Genomic DNA, 20281 nt, shown 5'->3' on the forward strand with positions numbered 1-20281 from the left:
CTGGGGGAAGGAGAAGGACTGACAGACAGCCATGCTATCCTCCTTCATCAGTCCTTCTCCTTCCCCCAGTCACTTAGGATTTATCTTGATGTAGCTAGTTGAGGTACAAACTACCTTTTTAGCTATGAAGACAAAGCCTTTGATAGACAGCTAGCCATGTTATCCTACTTCAAGGAAAGATGTGGGGAATATCCAATCCACAGTTTTCCCCCTCCCCAATACTATTAATTTTTGTGTCCGTTTTAATTCATTTAAAATACTTAAGTGGTGTTAAACATCAGGATCGTGCCCTTTCTTGTTTGTCTGTCTTCTCTTCAAAGGCGTGTGTGCGTTTTTTGTTTTTTTTCATTGTTTTTAGTGCTTTTTTTTTTTTTCTCCACATGCTACAAATGTAGACCTTATCTACACTATATTTACAGGAAAATTCAATGGACAGTTGAAAAATATTAGCATTGTCTTTAAAAATTAACTGAGAGATGTGACTTTAACTTAGACGGTTTAAACTCTTTTAAAGGGCTTCTTTAATATAGTGGGCTGATGTGGTTATCAAGTAGGGATTGCCATTGGGGTTTTCACGTGTGCTGAATCTCAATGATGCCTTCATTAGAGAAAATAGTAGAGTTAAATCAACAGATGGAACGATTTTTGTGCTCCTTTGGAGGGAGCCATGTTCAGCGTGCTTCAGTTGAAGACAAAGACTCTAATGTAGGGCTTTATTGATAGCTTACCCGTACTGTTCCATTAATATAGATTTGCATTCTGTATAGTACACAAACCGCTGTTAAATAGTAATAAATAAAAAGTTAAAGGTTTTAAGATTCGTTAGGAATCTTCAGAATTCTTGAAAACGTCAGTGTTCATCAGAACCCAAGTCTCATGACATAAGACTTCCTCCCCTCCTCCCCCCCTCTTCCTGAGTCAGGTTTTTATGTAAACACTTTGACTTCTTCAAGGCCAGAATTTTACTGCACAATGTGAGTTTTGTCACTGACTTCAGTAGGGCTAGGATTTCACCCTTTCTGAGGTTTCAGGATCTGGAGGAAGACTGAGTTTTCTCTTCTTTCCTTGTTTTTGGATACTTGGATGTCTTAGGCCATGTGGGCTTTTAATAAAGGACAGAACTGTGTGTACTCTTGTAAACATATAAGATCACTAGTAAATAAGCATGACTTTATTGGATACAATCAGGAAAAATGAGATTAGTATTCTACGTGTAAATTAGTTCTTAGCAGTTATGCAGCTCTTTATACCTTAATTATATTTTGAAAGGATGTTACAAATAGTTGTATCTTCATAAAAATACATCTAAGTGTAAATTTTATAGAAAGGCAGACTGATTCAGAAATTATACTTCATGCCATAAACCAACCATTAATTGTCTCATTACAAAAAATTAGCAAATTATTCCATAAATGTCCTTTGTGAGAATTTTTGCACTTTTCTCTGAAACGTAGGACTGGCTGCTGTTGTACTGAACCAGAGGACCACTGGTCTGATTCGTATGGTGATTCTTATGCTTTTAAGTGACCTGTCCAAGGCAACCCAGTGAGTCAGTGATAGGAATTCCTGCATTCTAATCCCATCTCTACCTCCTAGTCCCATACTCATTCCTCTCAACCATGTTGTGTTTTTAACCTATTTGTGCACTGCTGTCTTTAAATGATTCGTATTCTGGAATGGATATTACATGACAAGAACAGAAAAGCAATTGATTTGCATAGTACGCAAATGAAAGTATTCACATGACATTTTATTATTCATAGTATCATTCTACATGAAAAGTTCTTGCTGCATTCATGTGACTTGGCTGTGTCTCTGAACCTAGATGGATGTTGTTTTGCCCTGGTCTCAATATAGTTTTGTCTCCCCATACAATGTCACCTTCATAGAATTGCTTTGATGTAGTTGTGGTTGTCGTAGAAATCATAGAAATGTAGGACTGGAAGGGACCTTGCTAGGTTATCTAGTCCAGTCCCCTGCACTGAGGCAGAACTATCCCTGACAGGTGTTTTGTGTAACCTTTTTTTAAAAGCTTCCAATAACTGAGATTCTGCAACCTCTAGGTAAATTGTTCTAGTGCTTAACTATGCTTACAATTAGTAAGTTTTTTCCTAGTATCTAACCTGAATCTCCCTTGCTGCAATTTAAACCCATTACTACTTGTCCTGTCCTCTGTGGTTAAGGAGAACAATTTATTACCCTCTTCTTTATAACAACCTTTTATGTACTTGAAGACTATCAGATTTTCCCCGTCAGTCTTCTCTTCTCTGGACTGAAACAATTAAGTTTGTTTAATCTTTCCTCCTAAGTCATGTTTTCTAGATCTGTAATCATTGTGGTGTAAACCTGTGGTATTTTGATGCCATGTGGAAGACCTGTAGATTCCAGATCAGCCTTGTACCCTTTAATCCCAATTGTGACTTGGTTTTGTCCTTACACGGCTTCTATGCTCATTGATTCTGAAACATCAGTATTTCTCTTCTACTTCCATGACCAACTGTTTGCAAATCTGTTTTTAATTAGGCCATTTTTTTCTCAAATGCTTGACATGAGATACGCATTTATAAATTAGTGATTTGAATTAAATTTGTTAATAAGTCATAACATCTCTATTTTTTAATTATTGGATTGTGATCCATACATACATTCCTTAAAAGAACTGCACTAGCATAAAATGGTTTGAAAAGCCTGAATAGTCTTAAAATGGCCACTGCTGTTGAGTTGAATGGCAGCTATTTTAGGTGTTTGGCCAATACTTTCTAGTATCTGGATAAAATAAGATGGTATTTGTGTGCACATCAAATACAAAAAGTATTTTTTATGTCCAACATAGTACTGTAAAGTATAACTGTTCTTTTTTTAATTTGTGATTTGTAAATTAGCATTTTTAGGGGAATCTTGTGTATGTACAATTAAATGGTGTGATAAAACAAAAACTGTATTTGTGCTACTGAACCCTTTAAAAATGTTAACTTGACTTCATAGAACAGCATAATTCTCCACTAAAATGGAATAGACTTCCAAGATCATTATGGAAATGATCTCTTATCTTACCTATGTCAATTGTCTCTCTCTTTATATGTGTAGGTTCCAAGTCGTCTTGGGTGAAATTAACGAAGTCCTCTTTATCTTCAGAGATTTCTGTGTAAATTCATATAATCATTTTTTATAATGTCTTAAACATAACCACCCACACACCAGAGCTTCTGTAATAGCAAATTCATGCTATTGGAGTAATAACTCTCATTGTTAATTCACTTAATTGTTTTTCTTTCTTGTCTGTTGGCTAAAAAAATCTGATGGCAACACTTTGAAACAAACCTGGGATATCATTTTAAAAAAAAATTCTTCTAGTTAGAATAAATACCATATGATTTATAATTGGTCAGTTTAAGTTAGGGAATGGAATTGACATCAATGAATTATTTAGATGGTAAGCTTTTTGGGGAAACAACTGTTTCTTACTATGTGTTTGTACAGTGCCATGATCTCATTTCAGGCCTCTAGGTACTACAGTAACACAAATAAAATAAAATGAACTGACAATGCATGTGTGCATTTTATAAGGTGTTAATATAGTGATTCTGGTAAAGGGTTTGGTCCAATGACTTCCATGGACTGACTTCAGTAGGCATTGAATCAGACTGAAAAAGGGCAAGAAATGCATAGTCTGCCTTCTCCGTGGTAGTGCATTGTGATGCCATGTTCAGTGTATCTGTGATGGAAGACTGACAGAGGAGAATACTACACTTGCAATCCACAAACGAGACGCATTCTAAAAATGTGCCATTTGTTTACATTGTGCTACCATGATTTGCCTTTTTCTCTGCTGGCTACTGCTGACATGTTTCTATGTTTGTTTTTCTCTGGGATGGGGAGGAGTGCTGGTCTCCCATTTAATTGGTTCTCTTCCATTTGGTGGCGCTCCCTTTGTGACTGGCAAATGAGGCAAGAATTTATTCGTATCCTTATTATGCAGCTGAAGAAACTGATATAGAGAAGGTAAAAGCACAAAGCTGTAGAACGGGTCAGTGGCTGGCTTCTAGGCCTGTTCTCAGTCCATTGGAGAACACTGCCGTTAAACGTTAATCAACAAAATGTGATCTGTAACTTTAACAAGTTATTAAAAATGTACCAAAAAAATCAGTGTGGACTTGTTTTGCTTTTGTCAATTGTTGCTTTGCTTTAGCTTTCTTTACAACATTCACATCATAATGCTCATTTCCTGTGAGCCAAGAATCTAGACTTTCAGCTTTTTCTGAAATTCCTGCTAAAAGTTCAGTGAAGGGTACTCTAGGTATGTTTGCACTGCTGCTGGAAGAGAACCTCTCAGCCTGGGCAGGCAAACTTTCACTAGCTGAGTTTAAGCTGGTGTGCTAAATATAGCAGTGTGTATGTTGCAGCTCTGGTTAGCCAACTGAGCTCAAACCTATGGGGTCAGGTAGGCTTGAAAGTCTGAGTTGCTGCGCAAGCCATAGCGTCAACGCTATTTAGTTAGTTATTTGCACACTAGCGAGTCTGTCTACCTGTGCTGGGTGTCTCTCTCCCAACTTTTTTCAGAGTAGCAGCCGTGTTAGTCTGTATTCGCAAAAAGAAAAGGAGTACTTGTGGCACCTTAGGGACTAACAAATTTATTAGAGCATAAGCTTTCGTGAGCTACAGCTCACTTCATCGGAATGCATCCGATGAAGTGAGCTGTAGCTCACGAAAGCTTATGCTCTAATAAATTTGTTAGTCTCTAAGGTGCCACAAGTACTCCTTTTCTCTCCCAACTGCAGTGTAGACATAGACTTTAAGACCTCATCTACACAGAGCAAACATCAAACACACTCTTTTTTACTTTAGTTCTAATACGCCTTGGCTCCATCAACACTGGTTAGTCAAACCAAGTTATGAGCATTTGCCAATAGCCACATTCAATCTTTACTTTATGCATGATTGGCTTGGTATAAAGCAAGACAGTTTGCTGTGTTCATTGGGGATTAGAGCACTGTAGTAGCAGCTTCTCTAGTCATCTTCTCCATCCCTTCATAGACCATCTCTACGCATCCCATTTTCTTCGGTTTGTGGGCAGGAATTAGGAGCCTGTTTCATAAATTTCAGTCTCATGTTTGTCATCTGTAGCACAAATTGGTTGCCTAAGAACCTGAAGATGTCGAAACTAGAGAACATTGCTGCAGGGTAAGTTCTGAGGAAACTCTTTATTCCTAGATTACCAAGCTTGTAAAAATTCTTTGCAGCTTTTCAGAGAAAATAAAGTGCTGGGCAGATCTGTGGCACTGTGTACGTAGGGCTGAGACTCTGTGGATATATGCATTATTTGATTATCGAAGTGACTGAAACAGAAAACATCCAGTACTCTGCCTCCCCATTTTGCTGAAATGAACTACGTTGGGATCCGAAATCTGTATCTGTCACCTGTCTTGCCAAAAGTCCTGAGCACCCAGCAGCAGCCATAAAGAGGCCATTTATTTGGGTGTCTGATATGTATGGATTTAAGCACCTAACTTTAAGCACAGTGTTTTTAAAGTCATGGCCTAGGAACTTATCTCAGCAAGACTACCTACAGATCTGCTTGAATTTGCCTTATAGTAAAATCAAAAGGGTGGGGGAAGCCCTAAGAAAGATTAGTGTTGTTTTTTAAAGCATGTTAGGAAGATAGCTTTTTGGAAGCTTCTTTTATTTTTTTCACTGATCTTTCATATAACAAGACTAAGAGAAATTATAAAATTAAACCAAGTACTTAATATTGTAAGGACCTCATCCATGGTCTTGAGAGAGAGGTCTATGCAAAATTTGATATACTGGGTCAGAATAGACTAGTTTTGCCTCTGAGTGAATTCAGTTTCACCCTTTGCATGAGTAGAAGTAATTGTCCGCTCTGAATACATTTCAAGAATGAACTCTGCCTAAAAGTTGTCTTTAAAAAAAAAAAAAAAAACACCAAAAAACTGAAAATTAATCTCTCTCTCTATCTCCAGTGTTTTGACATGGATTCATGAAAAATATGACTAGTTCATGCCCTGTAGCAGAATAAGCAAAACTTAACAATGGATTTAGACTCTCCTGGACCATGGTTTCTCAACCTCTGGGTCGTGAACCAAAATTGAATCGCCAGAATGTTTAAAAGGGTTGTGTGGTAGCTCCTGTCTCACAGGGCTGGCTGGGTTCGCCTCCCTGCTTCAGGCACTGCAACCTCCGGGGTCCGAGCGCCACTCAGTTTTAGCCCAGCTGTCATGATGGTGGGAGCTCTGGTAGACCCGTGAGCTAGGTCATAACTCCACTCTCACAAATTTGGCTCAGTCAGGGGGGTAAGGCCAAACCTGAGTGGCACTGCAACCCAAGAAGTTGCAGTGGCTGGAGTGGGGAGCCAAGCCCAGCCAGACCCACAGCACAGGAACTGTCACTGTGGGGTAAGTGCTGGACAGGACCCAACCCCCCCACCTGGGGGGTCAGGAGCTGACCAAAACCACTCCAGGGTCTCCACCTCAAGACTATTTACTGGGTTGCAACAGGCTATAAACATTTACTAATGGTCCTGAGCCCCAGATGGTCAAAAACCACTGTCTTAGGCTTTTATTGCCAAAAATTAAGACACTCTTTGTAATAAATGCCTTACTTTGGCACCCTCTGTTAGAAAATCCATTGAGACAGCTACTGGAATGAAAAGGTGAAATGGAGAAATTATTAGAAAAAGATCATTAAGGAGCAACTATTTTTGGAAGAATTCCTACAAGTAGAGATATGTGTGGGCTGGTACTTCTAAAAGTAGGCATTATTTAGAGACTATACTTTTTTGGGGGGGAAGGAAGGGGAAAACAAATTGAGAACCCTCAACATAATTTGTAGTTTATGCTGAAATGGGCACTGAGGCAATTAGATCAGGTTTTTGACTAACACTATTGCATTTTCTTCTCATAACAAAGTGAGAGATGAATCTGAGCCATAAGCTTAAAAGTACCATATATACTCGTTCATAAGCTGAATTTTTTTAGTAAAAAAGGGAAGCATCAGAGAAGGGGGTCAGCTTATGAACAGGTATGGGGGGGGAGGTGGGACACAGCCTCTCCCCCCACCAGAGGGGGCAAGGAGAGGCAGCAGAGCCAGAAGGGAATAGGCGGGGCCAGAGTCTCTCTGCTTCTGGCCACGCTGCTTTCCCCTCCAGCCTCCAAAGCAGCTGCAGCTCCAGGGCTGGCAGGCTGCAGTTGTGCCACTTGGTGCCACCCACCAGAGCAGGCTATGGCCACGCCACCTGGCCTGCCGGAGCATGCAGTGGCTGTGCCGCTCAGCCCAGCCCGCTGGAACATCCTCCCCAGATAAGGTGGGAAGGGATGGAATGGGGAGAGTGTGGGGATCCTGGGCTGGGGTGGGGTCATAGTTTTGATGGTCACAAGGTTACCCCCCCCCCACCACCACCAAATTTCCCCATCAGTTGCTGTCCTGGCCCATAAGGGTAAGTAGCTGGCATGCCAGGACACTTTGTTTTTTTAGGTTTACCTTCATGCCTGTGGACAGTTGAGGTAAACAAACCATTTCGGCCCGCCAGCAGTTTATTCTGATGGCCCGGCAGCCAAAGTTTGCCGACCCCCTGAATTATAGGGTCGGTTTATGAATGGGTCATAAAAATTTTCCATTTTTACTTATCCATCTTGGGGGGAGTCGACTTATAAACGAACCGTCTTATGATCGAGTATATACGGTAAGTAATAACTAGGAAACTTAGGTATACATCAAACGTCAAAAGGGATGTGTGTATGTAATAATTAGGAAGATGCCCAGATGTGACAGTCTGATGGAAGGTTACCTGAATTTCTCTATTTTTGTGAATATAAAATGCAGTATTAACCTTTCTTTGCAAATGTAGATTTTTTTTTTTTAAGGTATTTCTTATTTAAACTACAACATCTGAGTCTGTCCAGTAACCACGTGCCTATTTGATCCACACAATCTTTTGGTAATATTCTGCTGAGTATGGAGTATTTGTAAAGGACCAGTGGCAGATTCTGGGACAACTTATACCAGCTGAGAAGCACTCTGTGTTCACCTCATCATGTTTCATCAGTAAGGATAAGATTTATATCACGGATTTTGTGACTTTCAGAGATCTCTGTGACATTTTCCACTTCAGTGCTGGAGTGGTGAAGTGCAGAGCTCATGGGGTGCAGAGCTCTCAGCCGCCCGCTGCGTGTGTTGGACTCCCCACTGCAGCAGGGCTCTGGCTCTCCCCCCCCCCCCCAATGGGGTTCCGGCTTCAGTCCTCCCCTGTCAGCCCCCCTCCCCCCATTGTTTTTAGTAAAAGCCACAGAGAGGTCAAGGGTTTCCATGAATTTTTATTTATTGCCCACGAGCTGTCTGTGACTTTTACTAAAAATAACCATGACAAAGTCTTAATTTTATTCATCAGCATAGGAATCTATGAAGTACTGGACTGCACAAGGCTGCATACTAGTGCTTCAACCATCAGTTTCTCACTATATGTTCATTTTGAAAATATCTATAGGTACCACTGCAAAAGAAACAAAAGACCTCCATAATTTCATAATGTAAAAATCATTCTTTTTCCCCACCCCATTTCATTAGCAAAATAAACATAAAAATCTGAGTGGTATTATCTTCTGTATTTAGAATAATTAAACTCTTTCTTTCTTCTTTGAACTGGGGAAGTGCAGGATAGAATTCTTTTCTGGAATAAGAAACTGTGTGCGAAGTGTCATCCAAGAGGCAGTTTTTAGCAGAATTACACTTGAAAACAGTAGTTTTTGAAATGTAAATGCTCACTCAGTCACAGTTCTGCCAAACTACTAAATGAAATTTTGCAAAAAGGAATTCATAGTTTTTTTCCAGTGATTAAAATGGTAATGACTAAGGTAACCTGTATACACATTACATAAAACAAAACACTACATTTAAAAAAAAAAAAAGATTGTGAATTCAAGCACTGAAAAGTTAGGAAATGCCAGAATTAAGATTGGTTTTTGCAACCTTAATTAAGGTGTGTGTGTGCGCGTGCGTGCGCGCGCGCGCATCATGATACAATGGTTACTTGACATGGAAAATTTCAGCCCAAAAGGTGAAAGTTGGCAGAGTTTTGTGCCACTGAAAATGGTCTTATAATGGGAAGTCTATCTTAATTATATGTGGCACAACCAGCTCTGCCTATAATTCCCTTATCCTTTGGGTTCATGCATTCAGATAACATATCAGCATGTAAAATGTCACCTTACACATTTTACAAATAGCTTTAACTCTGATCCACAATCTCATAGAATCATAGAATATTGGGGTTGGAAGGGACCTCAGGAGGTCATCTAGTCCAGCCCCCTGCTTAAAGAAGGACCAATCCCCAATTTTTGGCCCATATCCCTAAATGGCCCCCTCAATATTGAACTCCCAACCTTGGATTTAGCAGGCCTCTCTCTCTCAAATTTTGATTTTTATGGGAAAGGTCAGCCTGTTTTTCCTTACCTTAGAATCTGAGCATGCTGTTTGTCATGGGGATCTATAAAGGGTGTAATTATGTGCTTTTATTACACAGGCAGAATTTTGGTAGATGGGTAAGAGCAATGCTGTCCAATAGAGCATCTGGTTAATCACAAGAAGTAATCTCATGTCTATCACTCGCTTGTCTCAGCTTTCCCTCTTGGTAAATGCGAAGCTGCCAGATTCTCTGAAGTAATGGTTACAGAAACCTCATCTGTCAGAAGATTTTAAATTTGACATTTAAAACTTTTTGAACATACTCTGCTTAAAGGCTGAATACTGTGGTTAAGGCTGCCAAAGGAGGTCATGGAGTTTCCTTCGCTGGAAATACGGCAATAAAAAGGCATTCCCACATCTTTCCAGTTAGGTGTTAAGCTTCCCCTCCCCCCCCTCCCCCCACCCGCCAGACCATATTTAGTCCTGAATCTTTGCAAAGAATATGTTAGTATAGAGTACTGTAAGAAGCATATGGTGTGTTTTGTGGGTTTTTTATTATGAGATTTTGACTTCTTCTCTAATTTTACTATGAATGGGAAGTAAAATATCATACTTTGTTATACCATAGCATATAATAATTCCGAATCTTGGACTGACAGGATTTACATAAAACAAAAAGAAATAAAAGTATGTTCCATTCGACTCACCTAAACCAATGTCCTCTTCTTCCTTTATATGTGTGGCACCTAGTTCTTCTAAAAGATTTCTTACAGACTTGTCTTCATTGAATTTGTCAGGGAGCGCTATAAATGTATAATGCACACTGAATTAATGAAAAGCGTAGATGTCACTACATAAGGTGCTGGCATTCTCTTCTACTTAAAGGATTTGTAGACCGTTCTGTTGTCCAATTAGTGTTTCAGAATATCTCTCCAGTGGTTTTTCAGATATGAATTGGCTTACTAAATTGAGGAGTTTATGTAAAATAGGAATTTTTATTTACCTGTGTCAGAAACTTGCTCTATATTTGTGACCCGTAGATCTTCTGACATATTACTAACAGAGTCCTCTTCACCTGTGTCTCCAGGCATTTCTGTGTAAATAATGTATTGAATTAGGGTAACACATTTTTGCAATAATTCTTTAGTTGTGGAAGTTTTACTTTTGTTACCTTTTACAGGTTATTTAATTTGTTAAAAATCAAAATGAAAAGGGTCTAAAACAGGCTTATTTGACAAATACAAATAAATAAACAAACCTGTTAATTACAGATCCAGCAATTTCACCCAATATTGAAAGCCAACAATGACCAAAGAGAAAATAAACACAGATCTTACCACCATTCCACTCACAAACTTAACAATTCTTCCTCTTTTCTTTACAAAGCTTAGAAGACTAGACAAGTATTGCAATTTGCCCTAAAGATTTAGACTGTTTTGGACCAAAGGAGGAAGTGAGTTCAAAAGTTGAGAGGGGTGACATTGTTAACTAGATCAGTGGCTTTCAATCTTTCCAGACTACTGTACCCCTTTCATGAGTCTGATTTGCCCTGCGTACACCAGAGTTTCACCTCACTTAAAACTGCTTGCTTACAACCAGATTAAAATCAGACATAAAAAGACAAAATTGTCACACCACACTATTAATGAAAAATTGCTTACTTTCTCATTTTTTGCCACATAATATTAATTGGAATATAAATATTGTTACATTTCAGTGTATCGTATATAGATCAGTATAAACAAGTCGTCATCTGTATGAAAATTTCTGTCTGTAATGACAGGTTTCAGAGTAGCAGCCGTGTTAGTCTGTATCTGCAAAAAGAAAAGGAGTACTTGTGGCACCTTAGAGACTAACAAATCTATTTGAGCATAAGCTTTCGTGAGCTACAGCTCGCTTCATCGGATGCATGCAGTGGAAAATACAGTAGGGAGCTTTTATGTATGCAGAGAACATGAAACAAGGGGCGTTACTGTACACACTGTAACAAGAGTGATCAGGTAAAGTGAGCTATTACCAGCAGGAGAGGAAAACAAAACCTTTTGTAGTGATAATCAGGGTGGTCCATTTCCAGCAGTTGACAAGAACCTGTGAGGAACAGTAGGGGGGAAATAAACATGGGGAAATAGTTTTACTTTGTGTAATGACACATCCACTCAGTCTTTATTGAAGCTTAAGTTAATGGTGTCCAGTTTGCAAATTAATTTCAATTCAGCAGTCTCTCGTTGGAGTCTGTTTTTGAAGTTGTTGTTGTTGAAGAATTGCCACTTTTAGGTCTGTAATCTAGTGACCAGAGAGATTGAAGTGTTCTCCGACTGGTTTTTGAATGTTATAATTCTTGATGTCTGATTTGTGTCCATTTATTCTTTTATGTAGAGACTGTCCAGTTTGGTCAATGTGCATGGCAGAGGGGCATTGCTGGCACATGATGGCATATATCACATTGATAGATGTGCAGGCAGACGAGCCTCTGATAGTGTGGCTGATGTGATTAGGCCCTATGATGGTATAGTTCTGCGGTGACCTAGAATCCTATTTTTGATGTCTCCTACTCAAGGAGTATCTCCAGCACACCTCTGAACAACATACTAACCCACAGAGACCTTCCTAGCAACACTACAAAAAGGAGGATTCTGGGTGGACACCTCCTGAAGGTCGAAACAACAGACTGGACTTCCACAATAGAGTGCTTCTGCCAACGTACACGGGTTAAAATTGTGAAAAAGCAGCATCACTTGCCCCATAACCTCAGCTGTGCAGAACACAATGCCATCCAAAGTCTCAGAAACAACTCTGACATCATAATCAAAAAGGCTGACAAAGGAGATGCTCTCATTATAATGAATAGGTCAGAATATGAACAAGAGGCTGCTATCCAGCACCACATTCTACAAGCCATTACATTCTGATCCCACTGAGGGTTACCAAAAGAAAGTACACCATCTGCTCAAGAAACTCCCTGAAAAAGCACAAGAGCAAATCCGCACAGACACACCCCAGAACCCCGACCAGCGGTATTCTGTCTGCTACCCAAGATCCATAAACCTGGAAATCCTGGATGCCTCATCATCTCGGGCATTGGCATCCTGACAGCAGGATTGTCTGGCTATGTAGACTCCCTCCTTCAGGCCCTACGCTACCAGCACTCCTAGCTATCTTCGAGACAACACTGACTTCCTGAGGAAACTACAATCCATCAGTGATCTCCCTGAAAACACCATCCTAGCCACTATGGATGTAGAAGTCCTCTACACCAACATTCCACACAAAGATGGACTACAAGCCATCAGTAACAGTATCCCCAATAATGTCATGGCAAACCTGGTGGCTGAACTTTATGACTTTATCCTCACCCACAACTATTTCACATTTGGGGACAATGTATACCTTCAAATCAGTGGCACTGCTGTGGGTACCCGCATGGCCCCACAGTATGCCAACATTTTTATGGCTGACTTAGAACAACACTTCCTCGGCTCTCGTCCCCTAATGCCCCTACTCTACTTGCACTATATTGATGACATCTTCATCATCTGGAGCCATGGAAAAGAAGCCCTTGAGAAATTCTACCATGATTTCAACAATTTCCATCCTACCATCAACCTCAGCCTGGACCAGTCCACACAAGAGATCCACTTCCTGGACACTACGGTGCTAATAAGAGATGGTCACATAAACACCACCCTATACCGGAAACCTACTGACCGCTATACTTACCTACATGCCTCCAGCTTTCATCCAGACCACACCACACGATCCATTGTCTACAGCCAAGCTCTACTATACAAGCGCATTTGCTCCAACCCCTCAGACAGACACAAAAACCTACAAGATCTCTATCAAGCGTTCTTACAACTACAATATCCATCTGCTGAAGTGAAGAAACAGATTGACTGACAGAGTCAGAAGAGTACCCAAAAATTACCTACTACAGGACAGGCCCAACAAAGAAAATAACAGAACGCCACTAGCCATCACCTGCAGCCCACAACTAAAACCTCTCCAGCGCATCATCCAGGATCTACAACTTTTCCTGAAGGACGACCCATCACTCTCGCAGATCTTGGGAGACAGGCCAATCCTTGCTTCCAGATGGCCCCCCAACCTGAAGCAAATACTCACCAGCAACCACACAACAAAAACACTAACCCAGGAACCTATCCTTGCAACAAAGCCCGTTGCCAACTTTGTCCACATATCTATTCAGGGGACACCATCAGAGGACCTAATCATATAAGCCACACTATCAGAGGCTCGTTCACCTGCACATCTACCAATGTGATATATGCCATCATGTGCCAGCAATGCCCCTCTGCCATGTATCTTGGCCAAACCGGACAGTCTCTATGTAAAAGAATAAATTGACGTCAAGAATTATAACGTTCAAAAACCAGTCAGAGAACACTTCAATTTCTGGTCACTCAATTACAGACCTAAAAGTGGCAATTCTTCAACAACAACTTCAAAAACAGACTCCAACGAGAGACTGCTGAATTAGAATTAATTTGCAAAACTAGACACCATTAACTTAGGCTTGAATAAAGACTGTGAGTGGATGTCATTACACAAAGTAAAACTATTTCCCCATGTTTGTTTTCCCCCCTACTGTTCCTCACAGGTTCTTGTCAGCTGCTGGAAATGGCCCACCTTGATTACCACTACAAAAATTTTTTTTTTTTTTTTTTTTTCCTCTCCTGCTCATAATAGCTCACCTTACCTGATCACTCTCTTACAGTGTGTATGGTAATGCCCCTTTTTTCATGTTCTCTGTGTAAATAAAATCTCCCCACTGTATTTTCCACTGCATGCATCTGATAAAGTGAGCTGTAGCTCACGAAAGCTTATGCTCAAATAAATTTGTTAGTCTCTAAGGTGCCACAAGTACTCCTTTTCTTTTAGTCTGTAATGTCTTCACTAGTGCTTTTTTATGTAGCCTGTTGTAAAACTAGGCAAATATCTAGATGAGTTGATGTACCCCCCTGGAACACTTCTGTGTAATCCCAGGGGTATGTGTACCCCTGGTTGAGAACCTCTGAACTAGATCATGGACCAGTCTTGTCTTTCAGGGTATATCTACATTGCTATTAAAAACCCATGGATGGCTGATGCCAGCAGACTTGAGCTTGGGCTGCAGGGCTGTTTAATTGGAGTGTAAATGTTCCCCAGGCCCTAGCCTGAGTCTGAATATCTACACTGTGATTAAACAACCCCTTAGCCTGAGCCCCACAAGCCTGAGTCAGTTGATATGGGCCATGGGTGTTTAATTGCAGTGTAGACAGACCCACAGTCTTTGCCTGCTTGCTTGCTTCACATGTGATGCTTGCCTTCTATGTTCCTTCTTTCAACTCATCTTGTCATTGGTGCAAGAACAGACTCCTCTGATGCTTTTTAATATAACTCCTAACTTCTCTACCACTTTTAAAATATCCTTTGAAAACACCATCTTTTCTCCCTTGCCTTTATGCATCTTAGTTTTTCAATTCCTTTTATATAACGGGAGATAATTAGCTAGTATGAAAAGTTACCATACATTATCTAATGATGAAATATTATCTTACTAACTATCATGCTTCCATTTGGCATTTAGTTTTTAAATGTTCAAATGCTGTGTTTTTTGTTTTTAAATGTCAGTGCTGGGAAACTAATAATTGTAAATAATATTTTTATAGCTAAGTTCTTACCTAAGGAGTCTTTTTCTGTTTTAGCTTCTATCCATTCTGTAGGCCTCTCATCTTCATCATTACCTGATTTGCTTGATTGCTTTCCAGTGTTGTGTCCCAGAATGGCATCCAGTTCCTTAAAAAATTTCATACTTTTACTTATGTTCCCTGAGTCTTGGGCATTTTTTACACTCTTGTATTCATGTTTTAAGTTTTTATACTTTGTTCTGCACTGCTTCCAGTCCCTTTCAATGCCGAATTTTTGAAGCCTAGCAGCAACCTGTTCAAATATTCTTTTATTTCTTACTGTCACTTCAAGCTGTTGCTGGATGTTTTTGTCTGACCATATATGTATTAGAGCTCTGACTTCATTGACAGTCCAGTGTTTTCCTCCTTCGTTCGCTACCGTTGGAATAAAAGGTGGATTTTTGGACGTCTCTAATATTGATGTTGGGTTACCTAGATCAGGTGGGGTGGGGGAGAGACACAGGTATGGGTTACCTGCATGAGGTGGGGTGGGGTAGAGGAGGACAGAGAAAATGAGAGTGAAGGAAAATATTTTATTTATTTTTTCTTCACAACATTGGAGCAAAAATAGAAATAAAATCAAGGTATCAAACAAAGCTGTTAATGATAAAACTGTATTTTATGACTTGTAAAGACAGTAATATTATAATTAAACCAAAATGCACTAACTCGAGAGAAGGATTTTTTTGCTGCCCTCCACCTTCAAAAAAAAATTTAACTTTAAGTAAAATACTTTCAGGAGTGACAGATTTGCTGTTACTAGTACTTTATGATGTTGTGCTTTACACTTTCATCATGATCTGAAAGGGCTGTAAAAACACTAATAAACTACGCCCCATTCTTGCCAGCATTTATACGTGTGCTTAACTTTATGCATACGTAATTCCTTTGGGTTTGCCCAGGTGCACAAAGTTAAGTGCATGTAAGGATTAGTAGAGTCAGAGCCTTAATCCTTGCAAAACTACCCTGTTGGGGGAAATCTGAGGCACACATTTGCCTAAAATCACAAGAACTCAATGGAAGAGGTAGGACTAGAAGCCAATTCTTATAACTTGAAGCTTTGCACTTCCTTGATACAGGACAGTATAAAAGACTATTATGTGACCAAATCAGAGAACTTACTATGTATATTAGTAAAAATATTTTTATTTTATAAGCAGTTTAGATAAATTTCCTTTTCATTTTAAATGTTTCAAATTGTACTTTTGCTAGCAACCTCTAGTTTTCAGTTTTTTGGGGAGGTTGGGGGAAGAATACCACAATTTCCTAGTGCTGAAACATGTTCTCAATATTTTTTTAAATTGTTTTATTTTAGACTGTGAACTCCTAATTGAATTTACTATTAGTTTTCTGATCAAATCAGTTTACTAAACTATTTTATTTTGTACTCCTTTAAAACAATGAAATAGGATTAGGTCTTTCTAATAAATATTTTTTTGTAGATTTAGAAAACTCATTGTTTTCCTTTTTTGTTTTCTTAGTGATTTCAATACTTACAGAGAAGTGCAATCATGGATGAGAGAGTAATTTGGCATAAATTTTGCAATCAGTGTGCTTATGTGACTTTTGCCTTTACAACCATCCCTTTCCAAATGGTAAACCATGCTGTGGTGGTTGGATACTTCAAAGTCATTAAGTTTTGTATGGTGGCAAAAATGACCTTTGCTAGCACAGTCTGATTCAGTGAAGCATACTTATGTGAATAACCTATTTGGTGATAAACTTGGTCTAGAGGGAATAGTCACGGTGCACGAGTCTCTATAAGCCATTCTACTCATAAGGAAGCTTTACTAGTAGGTAGTATTTCCCCCCTCCCCCTTTTTATTTTAATAATTAAGTCCCAAGTCAGCATGCAGGAACCTCTGCAACTGCTGGCCTATTGATACACTACAGGTGGAGAGACTACTCCCAGGTGGCTTAACTACTAGACTTCCTACATTTGCCTTAGAGGAACATGGGATTGTTTGTTCTGCAGTTGAACTGAGCACCACAGGAATAATCACATTGGATCACAGTGAACACCAGAGAAGCTTGAAGTGGTTGCAGCTCAGAATTTTTGGAGTTGCCTTGGCAGCTGATCTGCTTTCTATTTGTATCTTAGATATTTTTAAGAGGCTATCATTTTGCTATCTAAGAGCCAACCATTGAGACTAGAGAGAGAAAGGAAGAAAAGAGCCCAAGGCGCAGAATGGGAAAGTCCTCCATTAACTCTTCACATTTCACAATTCATGACTAAGGAACATGCGATAGTTTGGTAGGGGGGAGGATTGTTTAGCTTTTGCATCTGGCCAACACTTCTATAGGTAAATCAGACTGCATATGAGCTAGACTTCCAGACTTGCATGACTTGAAATTGTTCTGGATTGGGCCTCAATGGGTAGGTGGATTGAACATTCATTTAGAAAATGTTGAAATAGGATGCTTTGACAAGTCTGAAACCTTTCCCAAAAACTTTTCAAATAAAAACAAATTGTCAAAACTGACTTCAAGAAGTTATGGTTTTGAAAAATTAGCTTTTTTTGATGGAAAATTTCAAAAATTCCCAAACAGCTCTAAAAATAATCTTGTCAATGGGATGGTTTTGCTAGCATGGTAATTCAGAAAGCATACACTGTGATTTTAGTCTTTCATTTGTCAGTGCATAAGGCTTAGGCTCAATACCTCACAGTTTTCAGAGCTAACGCTTTGCCTAAACTTTCTCATAATAGTACCCGTACATCTACACTCCCACTCTACTGTATGCAGGAATTTAAAAACAAATCCAGAGACTGAAGAGTGAAGTCGTTGTTTTTTCCTTTTGGGAGGTGCTCAGGTTCTGCAATACTGGGCACCAATAAAAGATAGGGCTTATACCTCCTTTGCTGTTGCATGGAAGTGCAGATAGTAGCAACGTGCCCTCTTGAGGGCAATGCTAGGTTTACAATGGTGTTATTGCGCGAGGCCCACACTCGAGGCCCATTATGGTTGCCAGGCAGGAGCATTGGAAGCTCCCTAGAAGGGGGAAGTGGAGGGACCAGTGCCTGGACCAAGGCCCCACCCTCTGCTCTGCTCCTCCCTTCGTGGCCCTACCCCCACTTAGTCTCTTCCCCTGAGGCCCTGCCTGGCGCTTGCTCCCCCCCCTTTTTCTTCCTCCCTCCCCCCCATTCATTAAGGCAGAAAAAAAGTAAAGGGGCCATGAACACCTCTTCCCCCCTGTTCCAGCACTCCTGTTGCCAGGTGTCTGAGTTTGCCCAGAAAGTCTGGTCAAAAAGTGGACCTGGCAGTTGACCAGACACTAAAAGTCCAGTAACAGAAGTAACCACAATCGGCCTGCCCACCAAGAGGGTGGGAAGAGTAGCTGCTGCTGCCTTGAGGAGCTGCAGCTCAGCTGGAGAGAGAACCAGCTCCCAAGGACATGGCCCTGGCAGAGAGAGGTGGGTACCAGCTTGCCTCAAGCCCCTGCCTCCCTCTAGGGACCAACTTCTTCCCTGCCCAGCTGTGCTTGACCCCAGCCCCTGTCTTACTCTGTGGACTGACAGTCCTCTTCCCCCCACCATTTTCTTACAATTATTCCCCATGGGGTTCCACAAATATGTTTGGCGCCAGGTCCACAAAAGGTTAATCCGGCCCTGCCTGAGGGTCACAATGCCCATGAGGGAATTCTGCCCTGAGAAGGATGACCGTGTTCTACTGGGGAGTCAGCCTCAGTTTCCAGCAAGGGCTTCATAGGAGCCTCTCAGAGAGAGGTTGCAACAATGATGTGCATCTCCCAACCACTGTGCCACCCTGCTTTTGAGGCTGTGTTTGCTGTCTGCCAGCTCCTGCTGAAGGAGAAGTCTCAGATGATTTTGTATCATTGCAACTCCCCTCTAGCAAGATGTGTGCTAGCTTCTGCTAATGCAGCACCTGGAGTGAATCTTGGCCTAGGTTTTTAAAAAAAAATACCAGGTTTCAGAGTAGAAGCCGTGTTAGTCTGTATTCACAAAAAGAAAAAGGAGTACTTTGTGGCACCTTAGACTAACAAATTTATTTGAGTATAAGCTTTCGTGAGCTACAGCTCACTTCATCGGATGCATTCAGTGGAAAAATGCATCCACTGAATGCATCCGATGAAGTGAGCTGTAGCTCACGAAAGCTTATGCTCAGATAAATTTGTTAGTCTCTAAGGCACCACAAGTACTCCTTTTCTATTTTCTTCCAGGACTCAGTGTTCTGCTCTGTGCCTCAGTTTTCCCATCGGTACAATAGGGAGAATGGCACAGAAATGCTAAAGAATAATATTCATTTAGATCCTCTATCCCCTTAATCATTGATCTGAGTGTGAATTGTAAGCAAAGCTATATACATCAGGAGTGAAATTCTCACCCCCTTTTTTGCCAAATAGAAGTAAAAAAAGGCTCAAAATCCCAGATCCAGTTGGAAGACAGCTCCCTGGATGCAACTAAGGTAATAAACCTTCACACATTTTTAATAAAATTTCTATTCATCTGATTTTCAGTTGGAAAAAGTTTCCTACTTAATGAGCGTAGACATGCCTCACGATCTAGTCAAAAGCTCATGGTCTGTGTTGGGGAAAATGTTTGTTTGGGTTTTCAGAACTGTCAGTTGGTGACTGGCAGGACTAACAGTTCATGAGGACGACTTGCTGGGGAAGCAAATGGTTTACGTTGCTCAGGTTTCTGCTGAACATGAGTATCCTTAGCAAAGGCATTGTTGCAGCTAGACAGTTCCCAACTGAGTTGCTGGATCATCGGTGGACCTGTGGATTTGCTTGCCAAACCTCCACATGAAATGGGGATGCAGCTGCTGTGGATGCTACTGCAGTCTTGAGTTGTTCATTCTACTTTGTTAAATCCCTGCAGATCTTCTCTGCGCTCAGCCCATTTACTCATAGATTTGCCAATTTGTACAGAAATTGCATGATGTGGCAGAAATTCCACAAATGACACATGCCTCACATGCTATCATATGACAGGTCCTCAATTAGTACGTAATAAAATTCTCTCAAATAAACTGAGTTAATCTGATTAGCTGTTGCAGGGAGTGGTTTTTGAGGGTGAAAGCTGATATGGAGTCAACAAATTGGTCATGCAGTGGTCATCTGCCACCTACAGTGGTTAACATCCAGTTGTTCGTGAGGCTGCAGAAATATAAAACTAGGAGGAAGAAAGAGCAATAATGTCTAAGTTACATTAATC

At 40.4% G+C, this 20281-nt stretch overlaps 2 protein-coding genes across 4 annotated transcripts in view; one reads left to right on the plus strand and one right to left on the minus strand.

Moving 5' to 3' along the window:
• The window catches only part of PAICS (phosphoribosylaminoimidazole carboxylase and phosphoribosylaminoimidazolesuccinocarboxamide synthase), a 62928-nt gene that overhangs the window by 36204 nt on the left and 6443 nt on the right, over window positions 1-20281 (minus strand). For both annotated transcript variants that reach the window (XM_038399141.2, XM_038399139.2), the window contains exons 3-6: window positions 15099-15578; window positions 10421-10510; window positions 10125-10220; window positions 3055-3141 (exon numbers count right to left, since the gene is read on the minus strand). In XM_038399141.2, the coding sequence (XP_038255069.2) occupies window positions 3055-3141; window positions 10125-10220; window positions 10421-10510; window positions 15099-15578 (753 nt within the window). The remainder of the gene's footprint in view (window positions 1-3054; window positions 3142-10124; window positions 10221-10420; window positions 10511-15098; window positions 15579-20281) is intronic.
• Window positions 1-20281, plus strand: part of PPAT (phosphoribosyl pyrophosphate amidotransferase) — a 76780-nt gene that overhangs the window by 18627 nt on the left and 37872 nt on the right. The gene's annotated exons all lie outside the window — the stretch shown is intronic.

Source organism: Dermochelys coriacea, chromosome 4 (assembly GCF_009764565.3).
Source record: "Dermochelys coriacea isolate rDerCor1 chromosome 4, rDerCor1.pri.v4, whole genome shotgun sequence".
Taxonomy (NCBI): domain Eukaryota; kingdom Metazoa; phylum Chordata; order Testudines; family Dermochelyidae; genus Dermochelys; species Dermochelys coriacea.